General features: G+C 35.7%; 2 protein-coding genes, 1 long non-coding RNA gene and 1 other non-coding gene across 7 annotated transcripts; 1 reads left to right on the top strand and 3 right to left on the bottom strand.

Moving 5' to 3' along the window:
- Window positions 1–7,895: 7,895 nt before the first annotated feature.
- Window positions 7,896–13,437, bottom strand: LOC121321548 (kinetochore protein Spc25-like). Of its 3 annotated transcripts, none has more exons than XM_041260549.1 (7): window positions 13,265–13,437; window positions 12,157–12,305; window positions 11,763–11,825; window positions 11,533–11,649; window positions 10,557–10,661; window positions 10,059–10,157; window positions 7,896–8,458 (listed from the first exon to the last, which is right to left on the bottom strand). In XM_041260549.1, exons 2-7 carry the CDS (start codon window positions 12,299–12,301, stop codon window positions 8,337–8,339), a joined length of 651 nt encoding a protein of 216 aa, XP_041116483.1. In that variant the 5' UTR covers window positions 12,302–12,305; window positions 13,265–13,437; the 3' UTR covers window positions 7,896–8,336. The 3 variants fall into 3 exon arrangements, with proteins under 3 accessions (XP_041116483.1, XP_041116482.1, XP_041116484.1); XM_041260548.1 differs by having other exon boundaries at window positions 11,533–11,679; window positions 13,265–13,434; XM_041260550.1 differs by lacking the exon at window positions 11,763–11,825 and having other exon boundaries at window positions 11,533–11,679; window positions 13,265–13,436.
- Window positions 13,438–16,148: 2,711 nt separating this feature from the next.
- LOC121321901 lies at window positions 16,149–18,369 on the bottom strand. 2 transcript variants are annotated; one of them, XR_005950986.1, is made up of 5 exons: window positions 18,301–18,369; window positions 17,946–18,001; window positions 17,114–17,288; window positions 16,913–16,994; window positions 16,149–16,634 (listed from the first exon to the last, which is right to left on the bottom strand). It is a non-coding gene; the product is annotated as an uncharacterized LOC121321901 (long non-coding RNA). The 2 variants fall into 2 exon arrangements; XR_005950985.1 differs by having other exon boundaries at window positions 16,913–17,288.
- Window positions 17,416–17,545, bottom strand: LOC121322527. The gene has a single exon (XR_005951045.1). It is a non-coding gene; the product is annotated as a small nucleolar RNA SNORA38 (small nucleolar RNA).
- Window positions 18,370–22,789: 4,420 nt separating the features above from the next.
- On the top strand, window positions 22,790–25,634 carry LOC121322292 (glucose-6-phosphatase 2-like). Its single transcript, XM_041262066.1, has 5 exons — window positions 22,790–23,047; window positions 23,241–23,350; window positions 23,525–23,636; window positions 24,224–24,339; window positions 25,123–25,634. Exons 1-5 carry the CDS (start codon window positions 22,827–22,829, stop codon window positions 25,632–25,634), a joined length of 1,071 nt encoding a protein of 356 aa, XP_041118000.1. The 5' UTR covers window positions 22,790–22,826.
- The last annotated feature ends 1,798 nt before the right edge of the window (window positions 25,635–27,432 follow it).

Below are 27,432 nucleotides of genomic sequence, written 5' to 3'. Positions count from 1 at the left end.
TTTAAGGTATAGATACAATATAGGTATATATATATATATATATATATATATATATATATATATATATATATATATATATATATATATATTATTTTTTTTTTTTTTTTTTTATTTTATATACAAATAATATTCACTTAAGGTACTATTTCAAACCACTCAATATGATCACACAATTCCTTATATAGTTGACTGGTAGCTAATGGTACTGCATAGGGACATTACATCTGAAAGCAGTATTAAAACAATATTGTGATGCGCCAGTTGCTGGTTGTTTGCCTAGGCTTGCAGTACATGTGGTATATTTCTGAAGCAAGTTTGATATATATAGTATATAAAGTAACTGTATGCTTTCCGAAATTCACTATTTAAAACCATAGCTAGGAATGGAACTGAAAGTGTGGAGTTGCTAAGAAATCAATGGTTGTTTGTGTTTTACCATCCTTGATGTGCACTGTGTATGTACAGCTTTAAATTACTGTAGTGAAATAGGTACTTGTTAACTACAAGGATCCATAGTTATCAGCCCACCACGCTGTTTCGGGTGTGCGACTTTCCGTATATATCTTATATATATATATATATATATATATATATATATATATATATATATATATATACACACCACACACACACACACACACACACGCACACACACACACACACACACACAGGGATCTTCCTTCCCTCTCCCTCTCCACAGGGAGGATCACACCCTCCACTCAAAAAAAGTTGAAGTTCCACAACTATGTCCTGGTGTTGATAGTTTTCCATTATTTATTTTGGTTTAGTAAATAAAACGAATTTTTACAGGCTATATAATATATATATATATATATATATATATATATATATATATATATATCCCCTCCATTATACAGGAATAAGCTGCACAGATACTTTGTAACAGGGGGCCGCAAAGTGTTATATGTACTTTCCTTCTAAGAACAAGTCTTGAATGTATATGGTTGGTGTAAGGTCCTCAGATTCTGGGTCTTAATAAAGCCTTAAACCCTAATAATACGCTCATTTGTGTGTGTAAAAGTGTATGGAGAATGTTGGTCTCCATTGTTGTTAGTTCTTCACCAAAATACATGTACGGTAGATAACAGCAACCTTGCTATGCCAAAGACCACTTCAAAAATGAAACCATCCCATATGGGGGAACAAATTAAAAATACTAGTATTCAATATAGTGTTTTGGTTACTGCTATAGAATGAAGTAGTACTAGATTAGTTTTTTGAGGGACTAGACTCTTATGTTAACAGTGTTGGGGGTTATGTTAAACTCAAATAATGTAATGTTTTTAATAAAACAAAAAGTAGTTAGGTGATACTAGTGGAGCAGTAGCTTAAGGTACAGTTTTCTCTAAGTTCACTCCCACAAAGTCGTCACCCCCACCCCTACCCCAGCCCAGTTCCTGAGGAGGAGATGCTACTGTACTTGGGGGCTCCTTTTAGGACTGGAATACAAGTTTGGCAATAATTGTGTACTCCTTTCTGTTAGAGAACAAAACTATGCAGTGTTTGTGGATTACATGCAGTGAGGGTATATGTTCCTGACATACTGTGTTTTGTGTGTGCAAGAGAGTGGGCTTGATCTTTTATTCTCTTATTTGAAATGTTCTGGCCTTTTCTTCTCCCAAGCCTGTTCTCTTTCCATTATTATCGAGTGTCCTAGGCTACTCAAAATGTGTTACTTGGTTTCTCAGGATTTTCATTTTTGTTGCTTTTAGGCCAGTGATATGTTGATCTAAATGAATCCAAACTAAGGACTTGACATGACTTACTCTGGATTTTACATAAATCTTACTCTGGAAGTCATTTGGACTAGGTTTGTCTGATACCTGTATATCCAGACTGTCAGGCAATACTCAAACACCCAAGTTAGCTCAGGGTTCACTTGCTCTCTGTTCAAGGCCAAGAATTCTAATTCTGCAACCATATTTGAAACCCTAAATGTGATCCAACTATCTTTAGCAGTGGAAGTGAACCCTTTGTTTACACCCATAACAGTCATTCCAGAAGCCTGCTGTATTTTTTTCTGGTGTTTATGCTGCAATCATACAAACATCTGACTATCACAGTGACTTAATGTGACAAATCTAAAGCAACCTTTGAGAAAATGACAGCACTACAGAGAGTCGGATGCTGACGAAGTATTTTAAGATTGCCACTCCATTTTCTTTTTTTCTTCTTTTTTTACTGTATGGTGTCACTGGTTGCTAGAGAATATCTTTGTTTGAAAAAATAAAATAAAAGGACAAGTAGGTGCTGAATAAGAAACTGGGTTCCGTGAAGTACATGTTTAGTTTACACACGTGTGCATAATGTGCAGGTTTACATTTGATTGATACTTTGTGCTCTCATTGGCTGACAGGCTTTTCTTTGTTTTTTTTTTTGTTTTTTTTTTTTTTATATTGAATGTGTATGTTTACTTTTGAATTCTGTAACCAATGGGCATTGTAGATGCAATGGCAAACACTTTCACAATAAACGTGTGTTGATATTACAACGTCGGTAGTGCTGTTTTGATTGATTGCTTAAGTACTTTCAGGTTCATTTTGTTACAGTTTTGTACACTGTTTGAATTCAAGTGGTTTAGGGTATTATTTATTTATTTTTACAACTAACACAACTGCACTGTGTGGCAGGTAACAATGCTTGTTGCCTTAAAAGCTACATAAGGACCTTTTTATTTTGTTGTGTTACATGTTCCCAAGTGTTGCTACAACCTTTTAAAAATTTGACCACTTTTTAAAAAACTTTTAAATTGCATTCCCTGCCTCAAGATGGCTTCCCATGTACTTGCATGGACCTCTCAGAACTATATTTCCCATCATCCTCCTGTTCACTGATAAATATATGTTACATATCTGAGCAGGAGGATGATGGGAAATTTAGTTCTGAGATGTTCTTGCAGGTTCATGGGAAGCCATCTTGAGGCAGGGAATGCAATTTAAAAGTTTTAAAGTGGTCAATTTTTTTTTTTTTTTTTTTTTTTTTTTTTTACAATTTCAAACAATATACTCGCCTTACGTAAACAGTTGTATCAACACATGGGAACATGTAAAACAATAAAATAAAAAGGTCCTTATGTACCCTCCACGTGTCAGTAGGTCCTTGTTCAATTGTTCAATTGAAAATGTGTAGGGAAACCGAAACGGAATCCGATACAATCAATGTAATAAGAACAGTAACCTGTGATTTAGTTTAAGCCTGGACTGTAGAGCCAAACAGTCTAGTACTCTTAACACTGATGTGAAATGTTTTCCTTGTTGACTGGTGTAAACATTTTGAAAATCTTCAGTTATTCGATTTCAAGTACAAGGTCAATAAAGACTCCAAAGGACTCCAACAGAAGCACCCAGTGAGTGGATGCATCGTAAGTAAATGTATTTGTTTATTTGTTTTTTGTTGTTATTTCTTAATTTTCCTTAAACCAGTGCAGATACATTTTGTTATTAACCTTTTAATTGTATTTACAAACTGGAAACAAAACTTGATAAAAAGCACAGCTTTCTAATTAATGTTTTGTCACAATGTAACTTTTGAAATTCACATTTTTACTTCAATATAGCCAGTAAAGAAAACAGAAATGCAGTAGAAATGCTTTTTGGGCACTTTTTTGATGTTTTGAAAATGAATATTTCTATGCATGCTGTAGTACAGCCACCTCTATCAGGATCTAAAGAAGTTTTCTAAAAATGGAGAACATTTCTGCAAGGAACTTGCATGGCCAAGAAGTAAGCAAAAATAAAACTTTTACAAATGTGTCCTAATAATGCTTTCTCCAAATCGCAAATGTATATTATTAAACCAAGAACCTTTGTTAAATTGTCCAGAAATCATCATAAAATTCAAGCATTGCACATTTCACATTTGAGGCAATTTAGTAAATGCATGAAGTTGTAATATAGGAAACTATAAAAAAATAAAATAAAATGCTTGCTCTTTGACTTTTTTGTTTGGGTACCATATACTGATTTGCTGCACAGCATCTCTGTGGATCAATATAAACACATGAGTCATCCTATAGAATCGATAATATTTATGGTGGATTTCCATCCTTTTTGACATTTATGGCAGGTGTTTCTACACTGCGGTTGTTGTTGGAGCACCTACATAACTTATAGGGTTTTATAAAGCAGTACGTTTTCAAGGGAATATGGAAATACATCACAGGTGGTTGTATCCTCATAATATATGTGTGTGTGTATATATATATATATATATATATATATTTTTTTTTATTCAATCAGCTGTACTTACAATGCTTGGAGTTTGGCGTCTGAGGAAATGGGCTCTACAGCAGACATACACAAGTATGGCTTAAATACATTCTTGAAGTAATAGTAACTACTATGGGATCTCTACTGACCCTTGTTTTTATTTATTTTTTTAATAGGAAGCTATTCAACCAATTCGACAAGTTCTTGAAGAGCATACTAAAAAGAAAAAGCCAGTAGGTTTTTTTTTTTTTTTTGGCCTTCGTCAATACGTCAGTGCAACAAAGAATACTGATATGATGTAGATTGGAAAATATGATCATAATCCTGCCTGTGTTATATCACCCTGCTGTAATACACAAAAGAAAATAAGTTAGACAATGTAGTGAACAAGACTGGGAAACTTGTGATCCTCAACTGGAATGGGGAAAGTAAGGTAAGATGTTTTGTGGTTTGGTAAACAATGCCTTTATGAAAGGTAGCATAGTTAAACCAGTTAGATTAAATCTGTTTGAACATTAAAATTGTAGTACAGTGACACATTTTGTAACAGTGGCTTGAAACCTAGAGACTATTACAGACTAAGGTTATTTTGTTTGTTATTGTCAGGAGTATATGAAGCAAAAACCACACAGCAAAGTGTCTGATCCTAGAATAGGAGCATAATTCCGGCCTCACTGATTTATCCATTTATCTATCCATCTATCTCTCTTAAAATGGATGTGAGAAAGCACATTGTGTGTCAATTGCTGTAAGGCTGTAGAGCAGGCAATGTGGTAATCAATATGCAGTCTAATTGGTTTGTGCTTCTCGTAAATGCTTGTAGTGGGCCTTGCCTCTTTGCTTTGCTGAGTGAACATCAGATATCTTGACTTTTTTTTTTTTTTTTTTGCAAAATCCAATTATTGAAATAATTTAGTCAAATCACAAACATGTTTCAGAAACTCTCTATTCCATACTTTCATACAGTATACTAATGGCAGCTTCTACCAAATTGTCGTAATTTCCAGCTTTGGAAGGCTTTACATAATGAGGCAAATCATTAATCAAGAAATTATCGGTAGCTTAATTACAAGAACCTGCACAACAAAATCAAGATTTGGAGCTTTGCCTTCCCTGAAAATCTTGCATAGAGGTTAATGGCTGGAAGCTTGTGTTGTATTGGTTATGACAACATAAAAGGTAATAACTGGTAATAACTAAAACTGATAGAACACAAGATTCCAGGCACTAACCTATTTCTACCAATGAATAAAGTACTAGTTTTATTCCTCAGCGTTATTCCTCTGCATTTCCAGCAAGACAGATTTGAATGCTTTTTCTAACCCTACAGCAAGCAGGTAACCAGGCAACAGGCTCAGGCTCAGGCTCATGCATTGCAGGGGCAGAAGCAATATATGACGAGGTACATAATGGTAATCTGCCCCATTTCGATTATGATGATGATGAAAGAAACAGTCATACTAATGGTAAGATAAAGACTAGCATACACTAAAATCAGCAGAGTGTCACATATACTGTAGGGTACAAGCTGTTAATATGAGCATTAAACTGTAGATCATGCTAAAAAAAAAAGTGATTCCTGAAACATTTTTGTAGTTTATGAAATTGTTTGTTGTTTTGTTAGTGGCTGCATTACGTTTGCTGGTCTGTATACTGCAGTAGCTATCCTAGTAAGTCAAGCATCCTTGGGATGCCATTTAAAAAAACAAACAAGAAAAACGGAACACGTTTCCAATGTTAGCGTTGCCCCGAACGTGAAAACCGTCTTTATGAACACATCCGATTTGCGTGGAACATGACACGTTTAGCTTGGTATTCGTTTTCAAAGCAAAGTCATGACATTTTAAGATTGCGACTTTAAAAAAAATTAAACGAACAAAAATAAAAATTATTTGAACAGCATCACTGACAGCAGCTTTCACTTGAACACAGAGACAGATGACCATGCCATTGGCACCTGCAGAGCTTTGTATGACTTTCAGTCAGAGATGAACTAATCATGAAAACAGGTAAAGTCTGAATGTGATTTGGTTAAACAATTGACAAATGTATATACAGTAGAATTTGATGTAATTGTACTGACCTATACCAACAGGCTTTTCTGAAACAGATTAATATAGCCCATTTGGTATTCTATCATTTAGTTTGGCAGAATTAACCAGCGAACAAGGAATTATTATTTGTAAAATTGAGTACGATTATAGTGTATACTGTGCTGTGCCTACTAAAAATGTGATTTTTTTTTTTTTTTTTTCACAATTATTTTTAAAACAGGAGACCTAGTTCTACATCAAAAGGACAACAGTGGCTGGTGGTACAGATCACTGAAAGGGAAGAAAGGTCATTTCCCTTCCAATTTTGTGGAGCAATTAGAACAATTTGACGAAAAATCATCACATACGTGTGGACCTATATGCAACTCTGCCAAGATAAATTAATACTTCATCAGATTCAGCTATACGTCTGCTTTCATAATAGAGAACAGGCAAGTCAGCTTAGACGTCAAGGCTCTCTTTTGAAAGGTACCCACCAAAACTGAACTGTTTTAGATAAACTCTGCTTTCCAGATGTTTAGCCATAAGTTTGTTACACAGTGCCATGTGGATTCTGAACCTTTTATTACTTAAAATGTATTATTTTACATATACATTTAAAAAGCAGTACTAATTAGAACACACATACTTTAGTATAGCTCCAATGGATAGTATACTCACTATTTTTAGTTTAATGATTTACCAAATGTGACCTCTATTTTTGGGTTTACAAATTGTTGTATTCTTTGCTGTATTTAAATTAGGGGTGTGCAAGATCTGTAAATGGGCAGGGCTATCCAGAAGTAGTCAGAAATTGTTTTGGTCCCACCCACTTTCAATGTGAACATGTCTATTTTCACTCCTCCTATTTAAAAATACCTTAAATCAACCTGCACTGATAAATAGCTATGAATAGAAATACAGCTGTTAATACTTTTGTCAATAAGATGTATTTCTTTTTTCCTGATGTTAAATATCTTGTACATAAATTCAGAATGAAAAAAATTACACTTAACACATAGCATTTGTAAATAGAATGGTGGCTGAAACATGTGATATTTGTAGATTGAGTCAAATGTACAGTACAAAGAGAAGACAAATTATTTACTAGTCATAACCAGAGGAGTGTTGCTTACAAACACTATACATAACTATACACTCATTAAATACTAGTACTAGAATACCTTTAGCTTAAATAACCACAACATATTTGTTAAAATACAGAACTAAGAAAATGTGTGTATATTGATTGATGCAATATTACTTTATTTAATAAAAAATGAAATTAATATTGCCTGTTTTATGCCACTGTGTTTGAAATAACATACCATATTTTAAATATGGTATACCATTTTAAATACATAGTTTTACATCTTATAGTTGTTTTAAATTGTTATTCTTCATTTTAAGACAATAAAACATGCAAACATCACACATGGCTGTTGACAGTATCATATTAGCATTGCAGGTCTGTGAAGATAGCACCTCACACAATTTTTAGTAGTGTATGACACTATAATTTTTAGTTATAGTGGGGTTGTCTTGAGTGTGCTGAAAAAAAGTGCAATGTACATGTTTAAAACACATAAAATACACACCAACAACAGAAAAATTAAACAAATACACTAGACCATTTCATAAAACCATTTACTTTGGTTTGTATATTTATTTCACAAAGTGTCTTGTTTTCTAGTATTGGACAGCACTATAATTTAAAATAATGGAAAATCTGAATAACACAAAAGTAAAATAGAAGTATGACTAAGTCTGCTTTGTTTTTTTAAAAATAAATGAGACACATGGTTAAAGTATTTAAACAATTAAACATAGAATTACAGTCTTAGTTATTACAATATTTAAAAGAGAGAGAACTGTTGGGTTAACAACAGCAAACATCTTTGTACAAAACTACTTGAAGACTGAAGGATAAGGAGCCCGAATTGTAAATTACGTCTTCCTTGTAGCTACTGTACTTTGTCATTCACAGGGGAGTTAACATTAACCAAAATGACGACAAATCTTACAGGGTTCTCCGTTGAAGCTCTGTCAACTTACCACTGCTGGTAAGAAAGGTTTACAAATTTAAAGCAGCAAATTCTTTTCTGACGTTGGCAAGAAATGCAGAAAAATTGTTCGTTTCTCGTACTTTTTTCTCAAGCTGTGGCATGCACTCCAATGGCGGATCACACGAGATTACTGGGGGAGGAAAAGAAAAGATGACTTATAAAAAGGAATAGCAAGGCTGAGCTGTATTTATTAGTATTAATATAAATGTATCAGATTAAGGGGTAGATGTGGTTGCTCCTGTCAGAAGTCTAGGGTGAAATGTACTGAAAAAGCGCAATGCTGTTAGCGACTTTTTAGGCAATGCTTTGAGACAGCAGCTTGTCTTTGCGGTTCAACCTTAGATGAATATGTATTTAAAAATTCACAGAAACAGGGTGGAGAGTTCAAATGAGGGTTCTCAAATATTATAATGAGATGTACTAAAGCTGTCGACAATTGCGACACTTAGACTTGCATTAATTTGTTAAGAACTTTTGAAAGCATGTTTTAATCAGCCGCAATTGTTGCTGGTATTTCCCAATCCGCTTTTTCTTGTGTGTTGCCAGTTGTGCCCAAGTTGGGGTGTACTTACAAGCCTTGAAAATGAATTTCTATGACCTTTGGGAACACATGTGCCACTAACTCCTCCAGCTTATTCTGAGCATCTTATAGGACCATGACCTATTTTGTGTTACCAACAGGCTAAACAAAAAAGAAAGTGCGCTAGGTATTCATTTGATTTTACTACTGTACAATATACTGTGTAGTCCTACTGTACAAATGTATATTTTTACATAATGTAATGTATAGCCTACCCAAAACACATTAGTGTTATTTCAGTACAATGACTTGTGTTTAAAATGCATTAACCATTATAACTGTGTGCGATTTTATTGTATTGTTTTTAAACCTGATACCACCTTATGTCGGACAGACATGTCCGGTTTAGCGAGGGGCTACTGTGTAATTATGAAAAGCTTTTTTAGGGTGAAGGTGGGGGCCCCACTATAGAGTCTGATGGGATTAAACTGCCTTTCATTATTTTATATATAGTATTAAAATACGTAAAATGAAGACAGAAGAGAATGCATTGCACAGGTGATGTTTACATTGAACAAATAATGTTATTTTGATTCTTGCACCTTTGCAGGTAGACGTTATCCTTCAGGCACCAACTGCTGCAGCAAACCCCAAAAACTCCCACTACTTTTATGAACAGTGTCGCAAGACTCTCACAGTGTATAATGGTAGAGATCTTGCTAAGATGATGCAACAAATATTTAAATTAGTATATTGTGGCTGTTTTCATTAACATATTTTCTCTTGGTACATACGACAAAATGTATACTTTACAAATTGGCACAAGGAAAATGCAAATTGCGCTATGTTTGCGCTGCGACTGACCCATCTTAGTACATCTACCCTCAAGTGTTAGATTTTGTACATACTTGGGTGATGAGTATTGCTGTAAGTATTAACTCAATAGAACAACCACTGCTAGGACCATTTAGTACTTATAACTGTACATCAATAGTATATTACATTTTAAAAATTACTGTAATATATGTTTTTCTGTTAGTGCTGCAACAAAATAATTGATGTTGGTAGGAAAAACTGTAGGAGGTAAAATGGCTGAGAGTCAAAATGCAATACAATTGGCAAGACCATTACTATATTACACCCCTCAAAACACAGGCTTGTTTTCTATTAATGGAATTATGTGCATACTTCTTAAACAATCACTGTGTACCTGTATATTCGCCTTCTGCACTGAGCCATAGGGTGAAAGTATATGGGCACGCAATATCTTTATGGTTGATGTTTCTGAATACAAACTGCAGTTGTTCAGCTGTGAAAAGAAATGTAAACAGTTAAACATGAACTACCTTGGAGCAGCAGAATAAGGACAAACATAAAAATGCAAGAGCCATTTACTCTCAACAGGACTGTAGAAGAATAAAGCTGCTGATAAAGCTGCATAGACAATTTATAAACAACCGAGTATACTATTCAAAACATAACTTCAATGCAGTAATTCCACAGAAATGTAATTTAAAAAAAACATCATTGCATCTAGAATTACCACTATCTAGAAGAGCCAAAAAAAGGTTGGTTTTGTTTTTTTAAATCTGGAGAATACAATATGTATCAAACACCACAACAATGAAGAATTTATTCATATTCTTTGTCTTGGGTTTTTCATAGTTTTTTTTTATTTTTTTATAGAAATACAATAGACTACACTTGCCTTGCGGTTTACGTATTTCCAGCCTTAGCCTGCTCTCAAATGTTCCTGCAGATTTCTGAATCGTCTTAACTCTGTCTTTGTTTGCCTTGTTCTGACCAATCATCACTTGAAGTACAAAAAGAAAATGATTCAAGTTAATCAATTTAAAGAAAGAGTCAGATTAATAGAATGCTCCATTTTACAAAAGGTATGGGGTATGTGTGGATTTTTTTTTTTTTTTTTCTAACATTGGTGATCTATGCACAGGGATTGGTCGATTTCTGATGTGATTTACAATACCGATTTTTAAACAAACTAGAAGGCCAACAGTGTATGTTTAATAGAGGCCATATAATATATTGCATTGACAAATTATGGACCAGTTGTGAGTTGACCAGAAATCCTATTTTATTATAAACTGATAAATATTTTGGGACACTGAAACTTAACACTAAAGTGTGTCTAGGTTGTTGCTAGTTTTGCAACATTAACAGTACATATTTGATGTATTTTTGAAACTGTTTACAATAGAACTATGTTCATTAAACGCAGCTATCTTTTTAGCCACCCATTTGCACCTCTAAACGTGCACCTTTCTAAGCAAATGATAAATTAGGTTTATAGAAAGAAAGCACATTGCTAATGCATTCCATTGAGATTCACACACAAAAAAAACAATATTTATTCAGTACCCTCAGGAGATAGCTCCTTTTATATCTTCTAAAATATACTGATTTGTAAATGGTTAGCACAGCCACAATCAATGTTTATTTCAATGTTACTACAAGTAGAATACTGCATATAGTTTTACAAAGGCTATGGAGTCATTCAGGCTGATGTGGACTAAGGGGTGAGGGGTTCATTTCATCAAACAAAAGAGGAAACATCTAGCCAGAATGTTTCATTTGAGCTGGATTGGCCTATGGTAAAAAAAAAAAAAAAAAAAAAAAAGTAAGCACAGTCTAGTAACACTTCTCGGTAACGCCGTAATACATACATTCCTTCTTTGTGGCCTGCACTTCTCTAAGATGCTGAATGCTTGCGATCAGGTCATTTTTTTGTTTTTCCTTATCCTGCGTATCCAGAAGAATTCTCGACATCTCATTCGTTTTCTCTGTAATAAAGACATGCTGGTGTTCGCTATCTGGAACAATAAAAACATTAACACACTTGCTTACTGCTTGCTACATTTCAAAGCAACACAAATCTCAAAAAAGAGAATTTTACCATTTCTGCAAGTTTGAACACTCTCAAACAATTCATCTTCTTTGTATTTAAAATGACATGTACCTACAAAAAGAGAAAGAAATGGAATTCAGTAATAACAAAAGAAAACAACAAAAAAACAGGTTCTTATGGGTGCATTCCATCTGCTTCCTCTGGAAAGGGGCAGTTGGCTTCATCATCTCATTGTCTTTGACCAGATTTTAGGCTGGAAGAGCAGCAGATATGTCTTCAGCTGTAATGTAGCTGTCATTTCACCTAGTTCAGACCCCACAATCCTCTCTCCTGAGCATTCATTTAACAAGCCTCTTGCAGCCCTCTGCTGGCAGAGGAAAAGGAACACCACCTAATATTGTTAATAAAAAATGTAAGTGGTGAAGAAAAAAGTTAACCATACCCATATAACTTTTTGTAGCCTGTTTTCGCTCTGTTATCTCTGTGATGTACATCTCCTCAATACACTGATTCAGCAGCTTACTCCGCACCTGTTTAAGAGTCTTATCGAGCCGGTCAAGTACACTCGAATGATCAATGCAAGCCATGGAGCTGCAAGCAAGAAAACATAAATGAGAAATGTCTTTAAAAGAATGATAATAATTCCAGCATTATGCAAAGTGTTATTGCTTGTATCAGTGTACCACAAAGGATTTGATTTGTGTCCCTTTGCATTTAGCCTGTGTTGGGTGCTTCCTGAAGCTTCTGGAAGCTGAATAGCCAACTAGCAGCTAACTAACTTAACTGTGTCAAACAGTGGTTTGGTGAATTGCTTCCTTACTTCAGTACTGTAAGAAAGTGAAAATACAAAAGTTTTATTTAGTCCATCAAAACAGCCTTCGTGAATAGGAGCGTTTCCTGTAACAAAACATGATATGTTTTACTTCTGTACTTAACCTTTTCAACTGAATTGATAAATTATAATGGCATTATTATCTCACACAAGTGTTTTTTTTTTTGTTTTGTTTTGTTTTTTTGGTTTTTTAAGAGCATGCATCCTTCATCATACCACAAAAATATAAAGTTTGCTTTTGTCTAAAATGTGTATTTAACGGGTACCACAGCTAATCATTCTCGTCAGAAGCAGGCGAAAGTAGAATTTACTACATAAGAGATGGCATTCGAATGATCAAAACATTTGTATTTAAACATCAAACAAGAGTTCTACCGACATGCAACTTGACTCGGGTATTTATTGCAACACAACAGCTGAAAATGGGTTAGTTACTTAACTTGAATACTAATGATGAATTATAACCGTGAGCTACATACCTGATTAAACACTTATTGCGGGCCTCTATATTCAGCATTAGTTTGGACATTATTATAGCTGTTCAATACGTACACATATAAATTCACGGGTAAATATTGAACATATCCCATTTGAGTGTCATACGTTCTGAAAGATTATGATATATATATATATATATATATATATATATATATATATATATATATATATATATATATATCTATGATCCATTTACTGTACTTACCAATGCTGTACTTACCAATAAACGTTTCTTGTCCTGGTGCTACTTAAAGAACTTTACATAGAATACCAATAGAAAAATATTTATTTAATCCACGCGCCAAATCGACTCCCAGCAAAACACACACCTGAAAATGGATACTGCGCTTTTCAAATTTGAAGAGGTATGAACCAGACCCGGTTTTTGGGATGAAACCGCACAACAGTATCGCGTTTTGATTGGTCCATGTCTGTCACATGAATATGTCGTCACACGAGTGGAAAAGCTTGCAGGCACTTTTAACATTGTGACCAGAGAGAGAAAGAGAGCGAAAGATCGGCTTTGCACAACCTTTCAATTAAAATATAATGTGTTATTTTTCTGTACTAATATAACAAACTATGGGTTATTACGTTATATAAATTATCATGTTATGCACGAATGTAAGGTTTTTTTTTTTTTTTTTTTTTTCTGTAGAGGTGTACTGTTTTTCTTTCAAATAGCATATATCTATTAATCCTTTGCGCGATGTATTTTAATATCAAATATATACACTATTGCAGTTTTGTTACAGGACACGTTAGTTTCTCTCTAATGTAACCACAGTTTTAAATATAGAGTGGCCCTGTTTGGTTTGCAGATAACGTCCCAAATTCTGGACTGCTTTGGTTTTAGATAACGTCCCAAATTCTGGACAGCTATAATTTTCAGATAACGTCCCAAATTCCGGGCTGCTCAGATAACACTATGTAACACAATTTTTGTTCCTGGGTAGTAAGTGTTATTTCCTAATTGCTTATGCCTCAAAAGTATAGAAAATGGCTATTATTCCCCACAAACTTTGCTTTTGTGACCAGGACAGTGATATTTCAAAATATCTATTTCCGTAGTTCTTCACCAGAGTCTCAACCAGCTCCACATAGTTTTCGGTCTTGTGATTGCCCAGGAAGCACCGAACCATTGCGACAAAGCTGTTCCAAGCCGCTTTCTCCTTACTAGTGAACTTCTTAGGGAATTCATTGCACTCCAGGATCTTCTTTATCTGTGGTCCGACAAAGACACCGGCTTTGACCTTTGCCTCAGACAGCTTAGGGAAGAAGTCTTGAAGGTACTTGAAGGCTGCTGACTCCTTATCTAGAGCTCTGACAAATTGTTTCATAAGGCCCAATTTGATGTGCAGTGGTGGCATCAGCACCTTCCGGGGTCCACCAGTGGCTCCCACTTGATGTTGTTCCTCCCCACAGAGAACTCGGTCCGCTGTGGCCAGTCCCGCCTGTAGTAGTGCGCCTTTATGTCCCTGCTGTCCCAAAGGCAAAGATGGCAGAGAAACTTGGTAAAACCGCCTTGGAGACCCATCAGGAATGCCACCGTTGCAGCCTCTTGATGCCATCTCAGAAAAATGCAGCTATGTATCCACTTAGGCAGCTGGAACTAAACTGAACTGGTGGGCTTAAGGCCCATGTATTTATACTACTATTTATATTACTGGAAAGTTTTAGAAAGTTCTAGAAGTTACTCCAAGTTTACTCAGCACTGAATCTATCTGGAATGTTCTGGAAAATAGGTAAATTTCAAAATATCACTGTCCTGGTCAAAAGCAAAGTTTGTGGGGAATAATAGTCATTTTCTATACTTTTGAGGCATAAGCAATTAGGAAATAACACTTACTACCCAGGAACCAAAAAAAAAAAAAAAAATTGTTACACGGTGTAATGCCCCAAATTCTGTGCTGCTCTGGTTTTTGGATAACCTCCCAATTGGGTTATCATATCTCGACGACCCCTGGGGCAAGGAACAAGGGAGCACTCTTTATGTGCACATGACTCTCAGCTCTCAGATGGCGGGTGTTGCCACAAGGTGTTTTATAGTGGGATTTCCCTTAGACATTTTTCAGGGTGCTATATCTCAGGTTTCGAGGGTCCCCGAGACTTGAAAATCAATACGAAGGTCTACCTCGATGCCCCGGTCGAGCCCTTCAAGCAATGTGTCCCCAGATGGAAAGGACCCCAATTTAGACTTTTTTTGCCAACCTGGAGCTCAAAAACTATTGGAAATCCAACCTATGAAAAACTGTTGAAAATGTAGCACTTGAAAACGGATGGCTCTCTGTGAAAGAGGGGGCCTAGACGTAACCCTGGAAAGTTCAACCCGGGTTCTAGGCACTGTGGTCATTGAGATATGACCCCAAGAAGGGTCGTTTTTGGACATTTTTGACAGGGTGTATCTCGGGTATGTGTGGAGTTTAGGAACTTGATTTTTTTGAGGCGGGGCCCCATGGGGCCCCCGCACAAGGAACCATCATTTACATGGTTCTAGGTGCCAGGATGGCTCTGGAAAGTAAATTTTTTCGTCACGACTCAAGTGTTTGGATGAAGCACTGCGCCGTTTTAGGAGGTGGTTTGGGGCACTCCCCTGAGTCTAAATCACTTTCAATGGTGATTCTACGTGCTCAAGTTCGAGAGCTATGCATGTAAATGCGGTTTTCAACCCTACCATAGACATGAATAAGGCTGAAATAACCCTGAAAATATTTTTTACAAAGAATTACTACAAAACTGAGCTTGTTACATTCAGACTGGTCCCCTGAGTCTAGAACCATTTGAATGGTAGTTCTAGGTGTTTCTGTTCCAGAAATATTCACACACCTAGCCATCACTTTTAGTGCATGCGGGGGTTGGGACGGGAGGCGAGGGCATATAAAGGGGTGCAGAGAAAAGACTGGGAAGGTTAGGGTAAAAGAGAAACTACTACAATCATTTATTTTCAGTTTCAACTACTAGTCCTTTTCTCACTTTATGATTTTATTGTGATTATTTGTTGTCAAAATAAACAGCCTTCATCTACTCATGGTTGCAGTCTCATTTCTGTTACCAACTACAGCAATATTGCAGTCATTTTGACAGCCACAGAAGACAACCTGCATAGGTGGAGTAACTCAGGACTGAGTGGTGCAATACATTCCTGACAATATGCAGCACAGATGGGATTCTTATTTTCAGAGGTAGTTCACCGTATTTGATGTTTCTTGTTAGTAACCAACAATGATTTGTACACGAAATGTTTTTGTATCTTTATTTTTACAATTAACACCAAAACACACATAAAATTGCTAAATTAAAAAAACAAAAACATTTACATTGGTTTCCAAATAAAGGCAGAACATATTTTAAATGATTCTAGATATCACAATAAAAGGTAAAATAGTCATACAGGTTTTTTTTTTTTTTATTATTATTATTTTAAAATAAAACCAGTTCTACGGTGTCACCCCTCAAGCAGATAAAACTAAAGCACATAAACAAGTTTCCACTTCTGAAGCTATAAACGTTACTGTACTATTTGAATATTCTGGTCAGTCATTTTGCAGTCGTTTCTGAAATATTGCTTCTTCTTTTAACTGCTTCTTTAACTGTAAAGAAAATACAATTATTTAAAATGCAGTTTTTCTATTACGTTTGATAAAAATCCTGCAAATGCAAGACATACATACATACATATATATACAATGTATAATTATTATATAATATGAATATATATATCTCTATATATATCATAGAGTACGCCTTAAATTAGCTGCATAAAAACTGCATGTCCTTGGTAGTTTCCCAGTAAACATGTATGAATGTTGACCATCATAAACTGCTCATGCAGAAAAGGCTATGAAAATCAATATCCACTTTACTATACCTCCAGATCTTACGCACTTGTAAACCACACAATACAAGCACGCCTTTGTGGGAGGATCTACGCAGCAAATTGTTAGATAATCCTACAGAAATAGACAAACAAATACACAAAAGACAAGGTTGAACTCAAACAGTACCAAAAGCCATTTAGGAAGTTCTGAGTGTTTTTCTTTCAGCTGATTGCAAATGGTACAAAAACTACCTGTCATCACCTTTCCAGCAACAGTAGTTTACATTCCTAGTCATGGAATTATTGTGTAATCATCCTGGTCCAGGTTTTGCTTGGTCCCATGTGAGCAATCCCTGCCAGAGTGAGTCTCCCATGATATCTCTACAAGTTCAATGGATTTAGGTCCAGATTTGACAGCTCATTGTGCCTATGGACAAATTGCACATTACATAACATTCCAATATAGCGACAGTAAGCCAATATTAGATCTCATTCATGTACACCTTTGTGCCGAGTAAAAAAAAAATACATAAAACTAATTTTCCTTGGATGAAATGTGTAGGAATGCTGACCAGCAACTGCTTTCTGCAGAAAGTTATTTAATAAATCATCATTCACTTTACTATACCTCCAGTTCTTACGCACTTGTAAACCAGATAATACAAGCACGCCTTTGTGGGAGGATATAAACATTCTTTAAGAAATAAGCAAGAACAAGAGAGACCCAACTAACATCCCAGGCAACCGATCCCGGTTCCCGCAGGCAGGCGCCTCATTCAGGGCGAGGCAATCCACACAAGCGGAGAACGGACGCGAACCCGGGATCTCTTGCACTAAAGCATAACGCCGATACAGCTGTACAAAAGAGCCGGCTCCTTTACTCCTTCCACCTGTGCACGCTACACTTTTCTGTATATAGGTAAATTTCTGGTGTGTGTGTGTAATAATATATATATATATATATATATATATATAATATATATATATATATAGTATATATATATAATACCTTATGGCTATGTCGTTGGGGTTACCGTGTTGGGGTTAGTATAATATCACTTCATAACCACTTTTTGGTACTAACCTGGACAGATGAGTATGTCCTGGCAGGTATAAAAACTGCTTGTTAACTTCTGTAATCTGTAAAATAAATAAATAAATAAATAAATAAAAAGGTCATACTGATTACCATTACAATATAATTACAGTGAGTCCATGCTTTACCCTCTAATCAGAAAGCATGATAGCCACGTGTGCCCACATTTAACAAACCAGCGTAATGCACATAAACTGTATTTTTCTTTCACTGTCTGGCTGCACCTAAACTTATAATACATTTAACTACACGACGATACATTACAATTACCAACTATATTAACTGTTAGACAATCATGGAAATGTCCCCTTTAATACACACAGGCGACAACTACAATTCTTACCTCCATTTCCACGTTTACTCAGAAAAAGAAAAAACAAACAATATCCAAAATGTAAACGTCGGCAGCTGGGTCAAGAAGGTTTCAGAGAACACTCTTGTAACCTGCACTACAAAGAGGGGCCTCCAGTGGCGGGAGGAGATACCAAACTGTATGAAAATACTGTACTGAATCATTTAAATGAGTAGAAGAAAAACACGTATGATATCTGTCAGTGTCTACAGGGATAATTTAAAATTAAAATACGGAACTAATATATGTCACAAGTATATGTTTCAAGGGGTGGGGTCATCTTGAGCACAATAATATTGCGTGTATTAATTACATTGCAGGTGACCAAAAGAGCACCATTGATAAATATGATGATCTCAGAATCAAGCAGGAATAATGCCTGTGTCGTTAAAGGATTGTGTAAATCTTAGGGTCCCAGCTATTTCAAAGTTAACTTAAACAAGAAAGAGTTTAAACATTTCAGAACAGACTATCAAAATCATTTTGCAGTAATGTGGGAATTAAGGACAATATGTGCTCATGTCAGAAAGTCTTGAGAAGCTGTGTTCACTCAACTCTGAGCTGTTATCATTCCTTAAAAAGTTAAGGAATATTATGAAGTCAGTGTGGTAATTACAGTACAAATAAATCCAATTTGGAAATGCATGGTTTATTTTATGTCTAGGCGGACAAACATTTTATTATTTTTTATTTTTTTATTCAGACAATATTTACTTTTATTACTAAAAAACACAGCAAGCAACAAATGTGCAAAGTCAGCCAATCAGTTTTCACCTCCAGCAGGTTCAAAGTTAAATAAAGATGTTCTTCATGTGACAGGATGCTCATCTGTTCATTTAGAACTGACTGAGCAAGCAGTTCATTATCAGAAGCTGCACATCTGCTGCTAAAGATAGAACCCTCAATGGCTTGAGTGAACCAACACATAATTGCTTGAGATAAAAAGCCGTATCCAGCTCATTTAATATATACCTGCCAATTAATTTAATGCATTGGCTGTTCTCTGAATAATTTGATTCAACTCAGACACTCTACGCTATCATCACTAGAAAACATGAACAAGAAGTTATATGTGTTTTGTAAAAGAAAACACAATTTAGTGGAACGTACTGTTCTCGACTTTCAGTGCCTCACATAATAAACAGAAACAATCAGCAGCTCAGACTGGATACTTCAGGTTTCTGTATTTAAACAAGCAACGTGACAATAACTAGATACAAACAGCGCCAACAGAGTACTTCATGATTTCTGATGCCTGATGTTCTAGTGATTTCCTTACATTCGGCATCGCTATTTAAAGCAGAACAGTTCTGGCTAAGTGAACTGTGATTGATATCTCTGCAGGTGCACGTGGGGAACGTGCTCCTCAGGTTGTGGGAAGAGGAATGGTGTTTGCACATAAACCAGGATCATCCACCGTAATATGATTCATTAGAGGCATTACTCCCTAAATATCAGGAAGCTTCCATATAATGTAACATACTTCCTCAGGATTAGAATACTTTTCAAATGCTTTTTTTTTTCACGTCCACTTACATTAAAGTGCTTTTCTTAAGATGTATGGCTGCTTTAAAATCAGTGCTGATGAAGCCCAAGATTACTTTACTCACCATGTGATTCACGTGTCATAATAGGGACTTTATGATTGTTAAGGATTATTTGCCCTGTTGGTACTGCTAGAAGAAAATGTGTTCTCTTGTAATATTTGTTGCTTTGCTTTGTCTGTGTATTTTCTTTAAATCAATGTAATGGCAAGCTTGTGGAAAGTTACTGATAAGGACACATTCCTCATTTAGGTATATGGAGGTTGTTAGTGTCTGGTACTCTTCTCCTGTAGTAATACAGGGTGATTAGAAAGTAAGTTTACCACATCAATTCACCATCCAAGGATTATGTTGAGCCTGTAGTTGCTGTCGAGGGCACCCAACTTAGAGCTGTCAACAAATTTTGCTGCCATGGAAGCTTACTTTCCAACACTATCAACGTTGACATTGAGAAGACGCAATGCATTGCCAAGGCAAGCTGCTCCTTTGACAGACTGTGGAATGAGAGAGGGATGAGACTGCCCACAAAGATCAAGGTGTACCAGCCAGTGGTACTGCCCACACTGCTGACACCTCAAGTAACTTGAGCAGTTTCACCAGCGCTCCATGAGATCCATCAGCAAAATCATCCTCCGCATCTGACTGGATGGGGAGGTGGGACAGATTCTTCTCTCTCCTTTCTTACTCTTTTCTGTCCCTTCTAAACCTCTCCTCACTCTCTGTTAACACCTTTGAATTTCACGCTGTCCAACTAACCTCTCCCTGTCTCTCCTGCTAATTGTACTGTACCGTCCCCCTTTCTCGACTTTCTCCTCCCTCTTCTCTTTGTTTGCCCCAGCTGTCCTGTTAGGTAATTTCAACTGTCTTGTTAGGTGATTTCAATATCCATCTCTGCAGCCCTACCCATTCTGCCGGATTCCTTTCTCTCCTTCACTCCTTTAACTTCTCTCTCTCTCCATCCCCTCCTACCCACAAAGCTGGCTGTCAACTAGAACTCACCTTCTCCAGGGCCTGCTGTCCCTCCACCCTCTGTCACCCCTCTGTTCCTCTCTAATCACTCTTTCTTCTCTTTTTCTCTGTCTCACCCGTCTCTTCCAACTCTACCTACCTCCACTGTCACCTCCCGCCGTAACCTTCGCTCTCTCTCCCCCTCTGTCCTTGCCTCCACTGCTCTCTCTCACCTCACTCCTGTCGACTCTTTCTCCCAACTCTCTTAATTAAACTTTGATGTTTAATAAAATATTAAACTGACTAATCAATCCACCCAGTCTCACACAAGTAGAGTACACCAACACTACCAATCTGACATTATTTAGGACAATATTGGGTTAAATAAAAAAATGATTTGCATTTGGTACATTTTTTCATCTGTACCTTGAAACCAGTCTGTAAAATTGAATATCATCTTGTTTCAGTATCAAACTGGGACTGCTGCCAGTTCCATCAGCAGTCTATAATCCACTCTGTAACAGGTGATTACACACCTGTATATGTATCATGTTTTGTGTAATTGTTATTTATGTATTAATTCACATACTGCTAATATAGCTATATTTTCCTGTTATTAAAATTAATTTACCATTTGTTTTTTCATCTGCTTTTAAAAGCCAGCTTAAGTGACCTTCTTATTGGACTTTCTACATCAGAGCAACTGGACCAGAAACAATTCTCTCAGTACATTTTTGAAACTCATGCTGTCAAAGTGCCAGTTTAAAATAGGTTGATATCATTCTGCTGTCAATGGAAATTAATCTGATCCATCTCAAATGACTTTCAAATCCCAGTGCAGATGGAAACAAGACGTAATGTAGTGCTAAAAAAGACAATCACCCTCCCAACCTGTGAGGGTGCTGGGTAAAGGGAACAGAGTGACATGGACTGCATGGCCAGATAATTAATTCCCAGGGTTAGGCAGAATTCAGCCATCTAAAAAGGAGGTGGAACTGCAGAACACTAAATCATCGAACTGGAAGGGAAAAGATGTGGCAGCCGTGGACTGGAGGAGTGGTTGCAATCGTTAACCAAGGCGTCATGGTTGATGATATATAAGGGGACATAGTAAGGTGATCTGTTCCTTTTGTTATGGTTATGGTTAAACCAGAAGTAGACCCATATTGTGTTTTATTTGTTTTGTTGTGTTTGTTTGTTGTTATTAGATGGCTAACATGATCCAGAGCTGACCTAAAGGCCAGCACCAAACCCAGACAGCATTGCACTTGTGTCACGATTAACTGTATTTGCACCACGAGCACTATAGCACCTTCCATGGATATTGTTTGTGTTAATTGTGGGTGCTTAAATATTTGGACTATTATTTCCGGGCCAACCCGTGGATTAAAACAGAGCAATAGGCAAACCATTGTGTATTGTCTGCTATCATTATTGTTCACTGTTTTGTCATTAGACTTTAGATTATAAAAATAAACCTCAATTTCACCAGTACTTTTTGGTTTTCATTGTCTTGAGCACTGCAAACTTTTCCACAGCCCTGCATAACATTTATTTTTTACTTCTAAGTTCAGTGTTGAGGACAGTTATTTGATTAATGGCGTTGGCTGTCTGAGATTGGTGCTGAGATAGTAAAAGTCAGCAAGACATCAATGGCTAATGTTTAACTAATAAAATAAATCAATCGGGAACATTTCATGCAAACATAACCTAAAGGTCAATAAAAGCTGTTGCTCAAGGCTTGGTGTGTGCTTCAGAATTTTTTTCTCTTAATTTAATTCATGTCAGCAGATGCCTTTTATAGTTTAAAAAAAAACAAACACTTGAACAGTCAAGAATCACTGCACAAGTACAGGTTCATGCGCACGTCCAGAGAAGCTTTGATCAGTCCCTCTGCTTCTAATGAACTAGAGATGCTCACCCAGCACCAGTATAAAAGGAAGAACACTCAATAGGCAGGGGTTCAATGCCTCATATGCATGATGATAATATCTGTCAGGACTTTTCACCATATCAAAAGACAATATGAGTGATTTAATTCACAGTAATGGAGTGCTGGTCATCCACCATTTACAGAAAAACTACAGGGACTACCTTGACTTCCTGAACTTCATGTCCTCTGTTGGAGATCCCCGGAACATCCTTTCAGTTTATTTTCCTCTCTGGTTCCAGCTCAGCCAAATTGTTGGTACAAAAATGATATGGGTGGCAGTGATTGGAGACTGGTTCAACCTAATTTTTAAATGGTAAGCAATGTCTGTGTAATATGCAGCCTTTTAAATGTAGTTATAGACCAAATCAGTGCTTACAATTAGTGCCATCCTGCTGCTTTTTAAGGTGGATATCATTAAGGGGAACTTGATGACCAAAATGATCTACTGCAAATTTCTAATTATGTCTGTTGTCTGCCTCCTTTAAATTTCCCCTTCATGTTTTCAGGATTTTATTTGGTCATCGTCCTTACTGGTGGGTGCAAGAAGCTTTGTTGCATCAGAACAATTCACTTCCACAGCTTGAACAGTTCCCTATTACCTGCGAAACAGGCCCAGGTAAGATTTCTCCTTGTAGCAGTTAAGACCACAGGGAATTGGAAATCAAGATCATCAACATCAAATCTGGTTTATATAAATGACAGATGCTAAAGAAGACAATTCATTAAACAGATTAGTAGTGTGGGAGGACTGAAACTATTATTTTTTTTTTTTTTTAATATCTTATTTCAGGCAGTCCCTCCGGCCATGCTATGGGGTCTTCGTGTGTATGGTATGTGATGGTTACCTCTGCACTCAGCTTCACAAGAGCACACAGGGATAACTCGCAAAACAAACTGCACCGGTAAGAACAGTTGAAATCTTGCATATTGTATTTACTTCAAATGTATTTTGCTAAAACTACTGGTTGCAGAAAAAAAAGAAGAAAAAACAGTATGCATTCACCTTTAGATCATTAAAATGTATTTGAATTTTCATATTAGAAAATCCCCACAATTACTGCGCCTCAATATGCAAGGCCAAATGTTTGTGTTAATGCAGGTGTGTTAGTCCTTAGGAAAGTAGATTGGTAGCAGCAAGTAGACTTGCTCTCTGCACTTCTCTGCAACAGGAAACAAGTCCAACAGCCAAAATTATAAGGTTAAAAACATATTTTATTAACTGACAAACAAACTGCAAAAGTTTTAGTCTTTTAGACTATCATCAGTGCTTCATATTTGAAAATAGTCTTTCACGTGTAGGTAACATATAATATTTATTCACAATGTGAAGGTAGTGGGAGAGAGGACAGCCCATTTAAATTAACAAAATGCATTGCCAGGATGATAAAAAAAAAAAAAAAATCAGTTAGTTTCTTTTCTAATATTATTGATGTGCCCTTATTTTATTGTTTTATTCTCACTTGTTCATTCTTTATTATCACCCATTCAGGCTCACCTGGTCAGTTCTCTGGATGGCTTTTTGGGTCATTCAGGTCAGTGTGTGCATCTCCAGAGTGTTCATTGCCACACACTTCCCTCATCAGGTGGTCCTCGGAGTATTTGCAGGTACCAATAGGAATTTACCTTGTGGAGAAATTCCACTTAAAGCATTTACTTTTAACAAAACTATTTGTACATGTAACCTTTTTGGAATCACTAAGGTATGTTTGTGAATGTGAGGTGGTGTATAGAACACTGTACTTAATATAGGTACCTAAAATTGACAGTGTGCTATTATCTTCTCTGCCTTCATTGATGAAACATTATGCTACAAATAATATAGTACATTCTATGTAGATTTCTATGTATTCAATTGTTTTTACTTCCAAATCTAAAAATGAAACATGCTTAACTAAAATTAATCTTTATGACTGCTTAAAAGATTATTTATTCATTTTTATCTATGAATATGTTTTCATTAATTTCATCTATAATACTATATTATTATTATTATTATTATTATTATTATTATTATTAGTATTAGTAGTAGTAGTAGTTGCAGTTACATTTAGGGGGGATTCAGATGGTAGCATTGCACCATTGGATCCTCAGCCCAATACACCAAATGTCTGAAACTGTTTGTCTCGTGCTTAGCAGGATTACTATTGCAACGACACATCATCAGTAGGGTAAAACTAACCTGTCTCATAATGGCAGTAGTATACTTTTAAGCTATAATACTTATTGTTTGTAACAATATTTGGAAAAAATACAGTGCCAGTTTCAAGCATTCTAACAGTATTATTTTTTTTAATCACTGTAAATGCAATATAAGGTTCATGTTGGTTGAAAGTGAAATGTTATAATGGCACTAATAAGTATTATTTATTTATTTATTTATTTTGACAGGCATGCTCGTTGCAGAAGCATTTGAGCACATCCCTGCAATTCAGACAGCAAGTTTAAAAGTATATATTACAACAAATCTATTTTTGTTTTTCTTCGCACTTGGCTTCTACCTTATCCTTAAAATGATCGATATTGACCTTTTGTGGTCAGTTCCAAAAGCTAAAAAGTGGTGTGCTAATCCAGAGTGGATCCACTTTGATACTACCCCTTTTGCAGGACTGGTCAGAAATTTAGGAGCTCTCTTTGGGCTAGGCCTAGCCATCAACTCCCAGATGTTCCTTCAAAGCTGTAGAGGCAAGAATGGGTATAAGACCAGTTTTAAACTGATGTGCATAGCCACCACACTAACCACTTTGCAATTTTATGATTTCATAAAGATCCCCACCCATACAGAGCTTCTTTTTTATGTTTTGTCTTTTGTTAAAAGCGCAGTGGTTCCACTCACTGTAGTTGCACTCATTCCATATTGCATCCATCTGTTAATGGGGTGCAGTGATAAGAAACTGGATTAGATCAGTACAGTCCTTGCTAAGTCTCTGTGTCCAGTAGAGGGATGATGCTTGATGCACAAAAATGACTACGAAAGATTTAGAAGTGTATTATACTGTATTTACAGTATGATCGTAAATCTCAAAAAACTACTCACTTCTAAATCTTTTGTAGTCATTTTTGTATTACTTTAGTATAAATACATGTTAATTTGGATTCATATGTTGTTTTTTTCTGACTTTATGTGAACGAAAAGACACACATTTGCCCGTTTTCCCATTGGAAATAGTGATATTTTGAAATATCACTGTCCTGGTCACAAAAGCAAAGTTTGTGGGGAATAATTGCCATTTTCTATACTTTTGAGGCATAAGCAATTAAGAAATAACACTTACTACCCAGGAACAAAAATTGTATTACATAGTGTAATCGATAAAAGCTATTTTGTAATGCAGGTACGTAACATTGTTCTCCTTTGCATCTGAATTTGGACCACATGTGCGATCAGAATGGAAATCAGGCCAAATCACTCAAAGTGACATAAAATAGATTTTTAGCAACAAAAATGTTTGTATAAAAAAAAAACCTACCATGGCCATTTAATTGTTTGGATATCGAAATGTTCTTCCTTCTAGTGAGGTCAACACAGTTCACGGGTGTAATCGTTTTAAAAATAGTTGGTGCTAACGTTATTTATTGAACCTCACCCTAAAAAACACAAAAGTACTATTCATACGTGTTACCACCTAAATGTATAATACAGTACAGTAAAACTTCCAAAAATGTAAATGGTACATTTTTCTTTTTTGTTACTGTATATAAGAAATAAACTATATAACATTCGAATAATATATATATATACTATATATATATATATATATATTATATATATATATATATTATATAATATTTGTAAACTCATTATAGTACTGTCTGCACGGGATATAACCCCTATCATTTATAATAAGAAATGTAAAGAAATTAACACAAAAACAAACATGTAACTGGTTTATATTGTGTAAATGTTTAGGTGGGTGAGACTGAGGTGAGCTGGAGGGGTTGGTGTGTGTTTTTCCTTGTAACAGAAGAGTGCTGGAACATTTGCTTAGAATTAAAGAATGAGGCTTCTTAAAAAAAAGAAAGAAAAACATTCAATTAATAAATATGTTTTCTTCTGACTCAAGATTATAACGATTATTGTCCAGATTTGCACTCTTGCAGTTCAGTTTAATGTGCTTATAAAGATCAAAAAAAAAAAAAACTCTCTGAAATTACAATTTTGTGTAATGTAACAATAACCCTTTTTAGAAGTTTAGTTTGCTTGTATCAAAGAGTAGTAAAACATTAAAAATCATGTATGACAAATCATCCAATCACTGTTGTCTAAATTTCAGGTTGACAAATCCAGTGTTCCATACACAGATGTCATCCTGTTCATTCAACATACATCACTCGCATGTTGTGATTTATAAGAAGTTCATAAATCGTGTATTGGGGGTTTATTGTTATATAAGACATCATTTTCCACAGTTGAACAGCCAGCTCCACTTTGCTTCACTGTCCTCTTGCCCAAACTGCATGAGATGACATCTCATATAGAACAAGAGCCACTGTACACAGTGTATTAACTTATATACAAAGGCCTGGACATGTATGGTAAAGCATGGGGATGAAAACTATATCAAACGTACTGTGTAAATTTATTGTGGCAAATACATCAATATGGGTTTATCTAATAAATATGGCTTTCTTGGAAGTATATGACTACACGAGCACAGTTCCCATTGTAACATTGTAAATATAGAACAAAAGGCATGTAAA

Source organism: Polyodon spathula, chromosome 10 (assembly GCF_017654505.1).
Source record: "Polyodon spathula isolate WHYD16114869_AA chromosome 10, ASM1765450v1, whole genome shotgun sequence".
Lineage (NCBI taxonomy): Eukaryota > Metazoa > Chordata > Actinopteri > Acipenseriformes > Polyodontidae > Polyodon > Polyodon spathula.
Note: the sequence above shows the minus strand (reverse complement) of the source record. Positions and strands in the feature narration are given on the sequence as shown.

Coding starts and splice junctions, on each gene's coding strand:
- LOC121321548 (XM_041260548.1), bottom strand. CDS start 12,301: ATGGCTTGCATTGATCATTCGAGTGTACTTGACCGGCTCGATAAGACT. Junction 11,826..12,156: donor GGCTACAAAAAGTTATATGG/GTATGGTTAACT, acceptor CTCTTTTTGTAG/GTACATGTCATTTTAAATAC. Junction 11,680..11,762: donor TGTTCAAACTTGCAGAAATG/GTAAAATTCTCT, acceptor TTATTGTTCCAG/ATAGCGAACACCAGCATGTC.
- LOC121322292 (XM_041262066.1), top strand. CDS start 22,827: ATGAGTGATTTAATTCACAGTAATGGAGTGCTGGTCATCCACCATTTA. Junction 23,637..24,223: donor TCGCAAAACAAACTGCACCG/GTAAGAACAGTT, acceptor TCACCCATTCAG/GCTCACCTGGTCAGTTCTCT. Junction 24,340..25,122: donor GGTCCTCGGAGTATTTGCAG/GTACCAATAGGA, acceptor TTATTTTGACAG/GCATGCTCGTTGCAGAAGCA.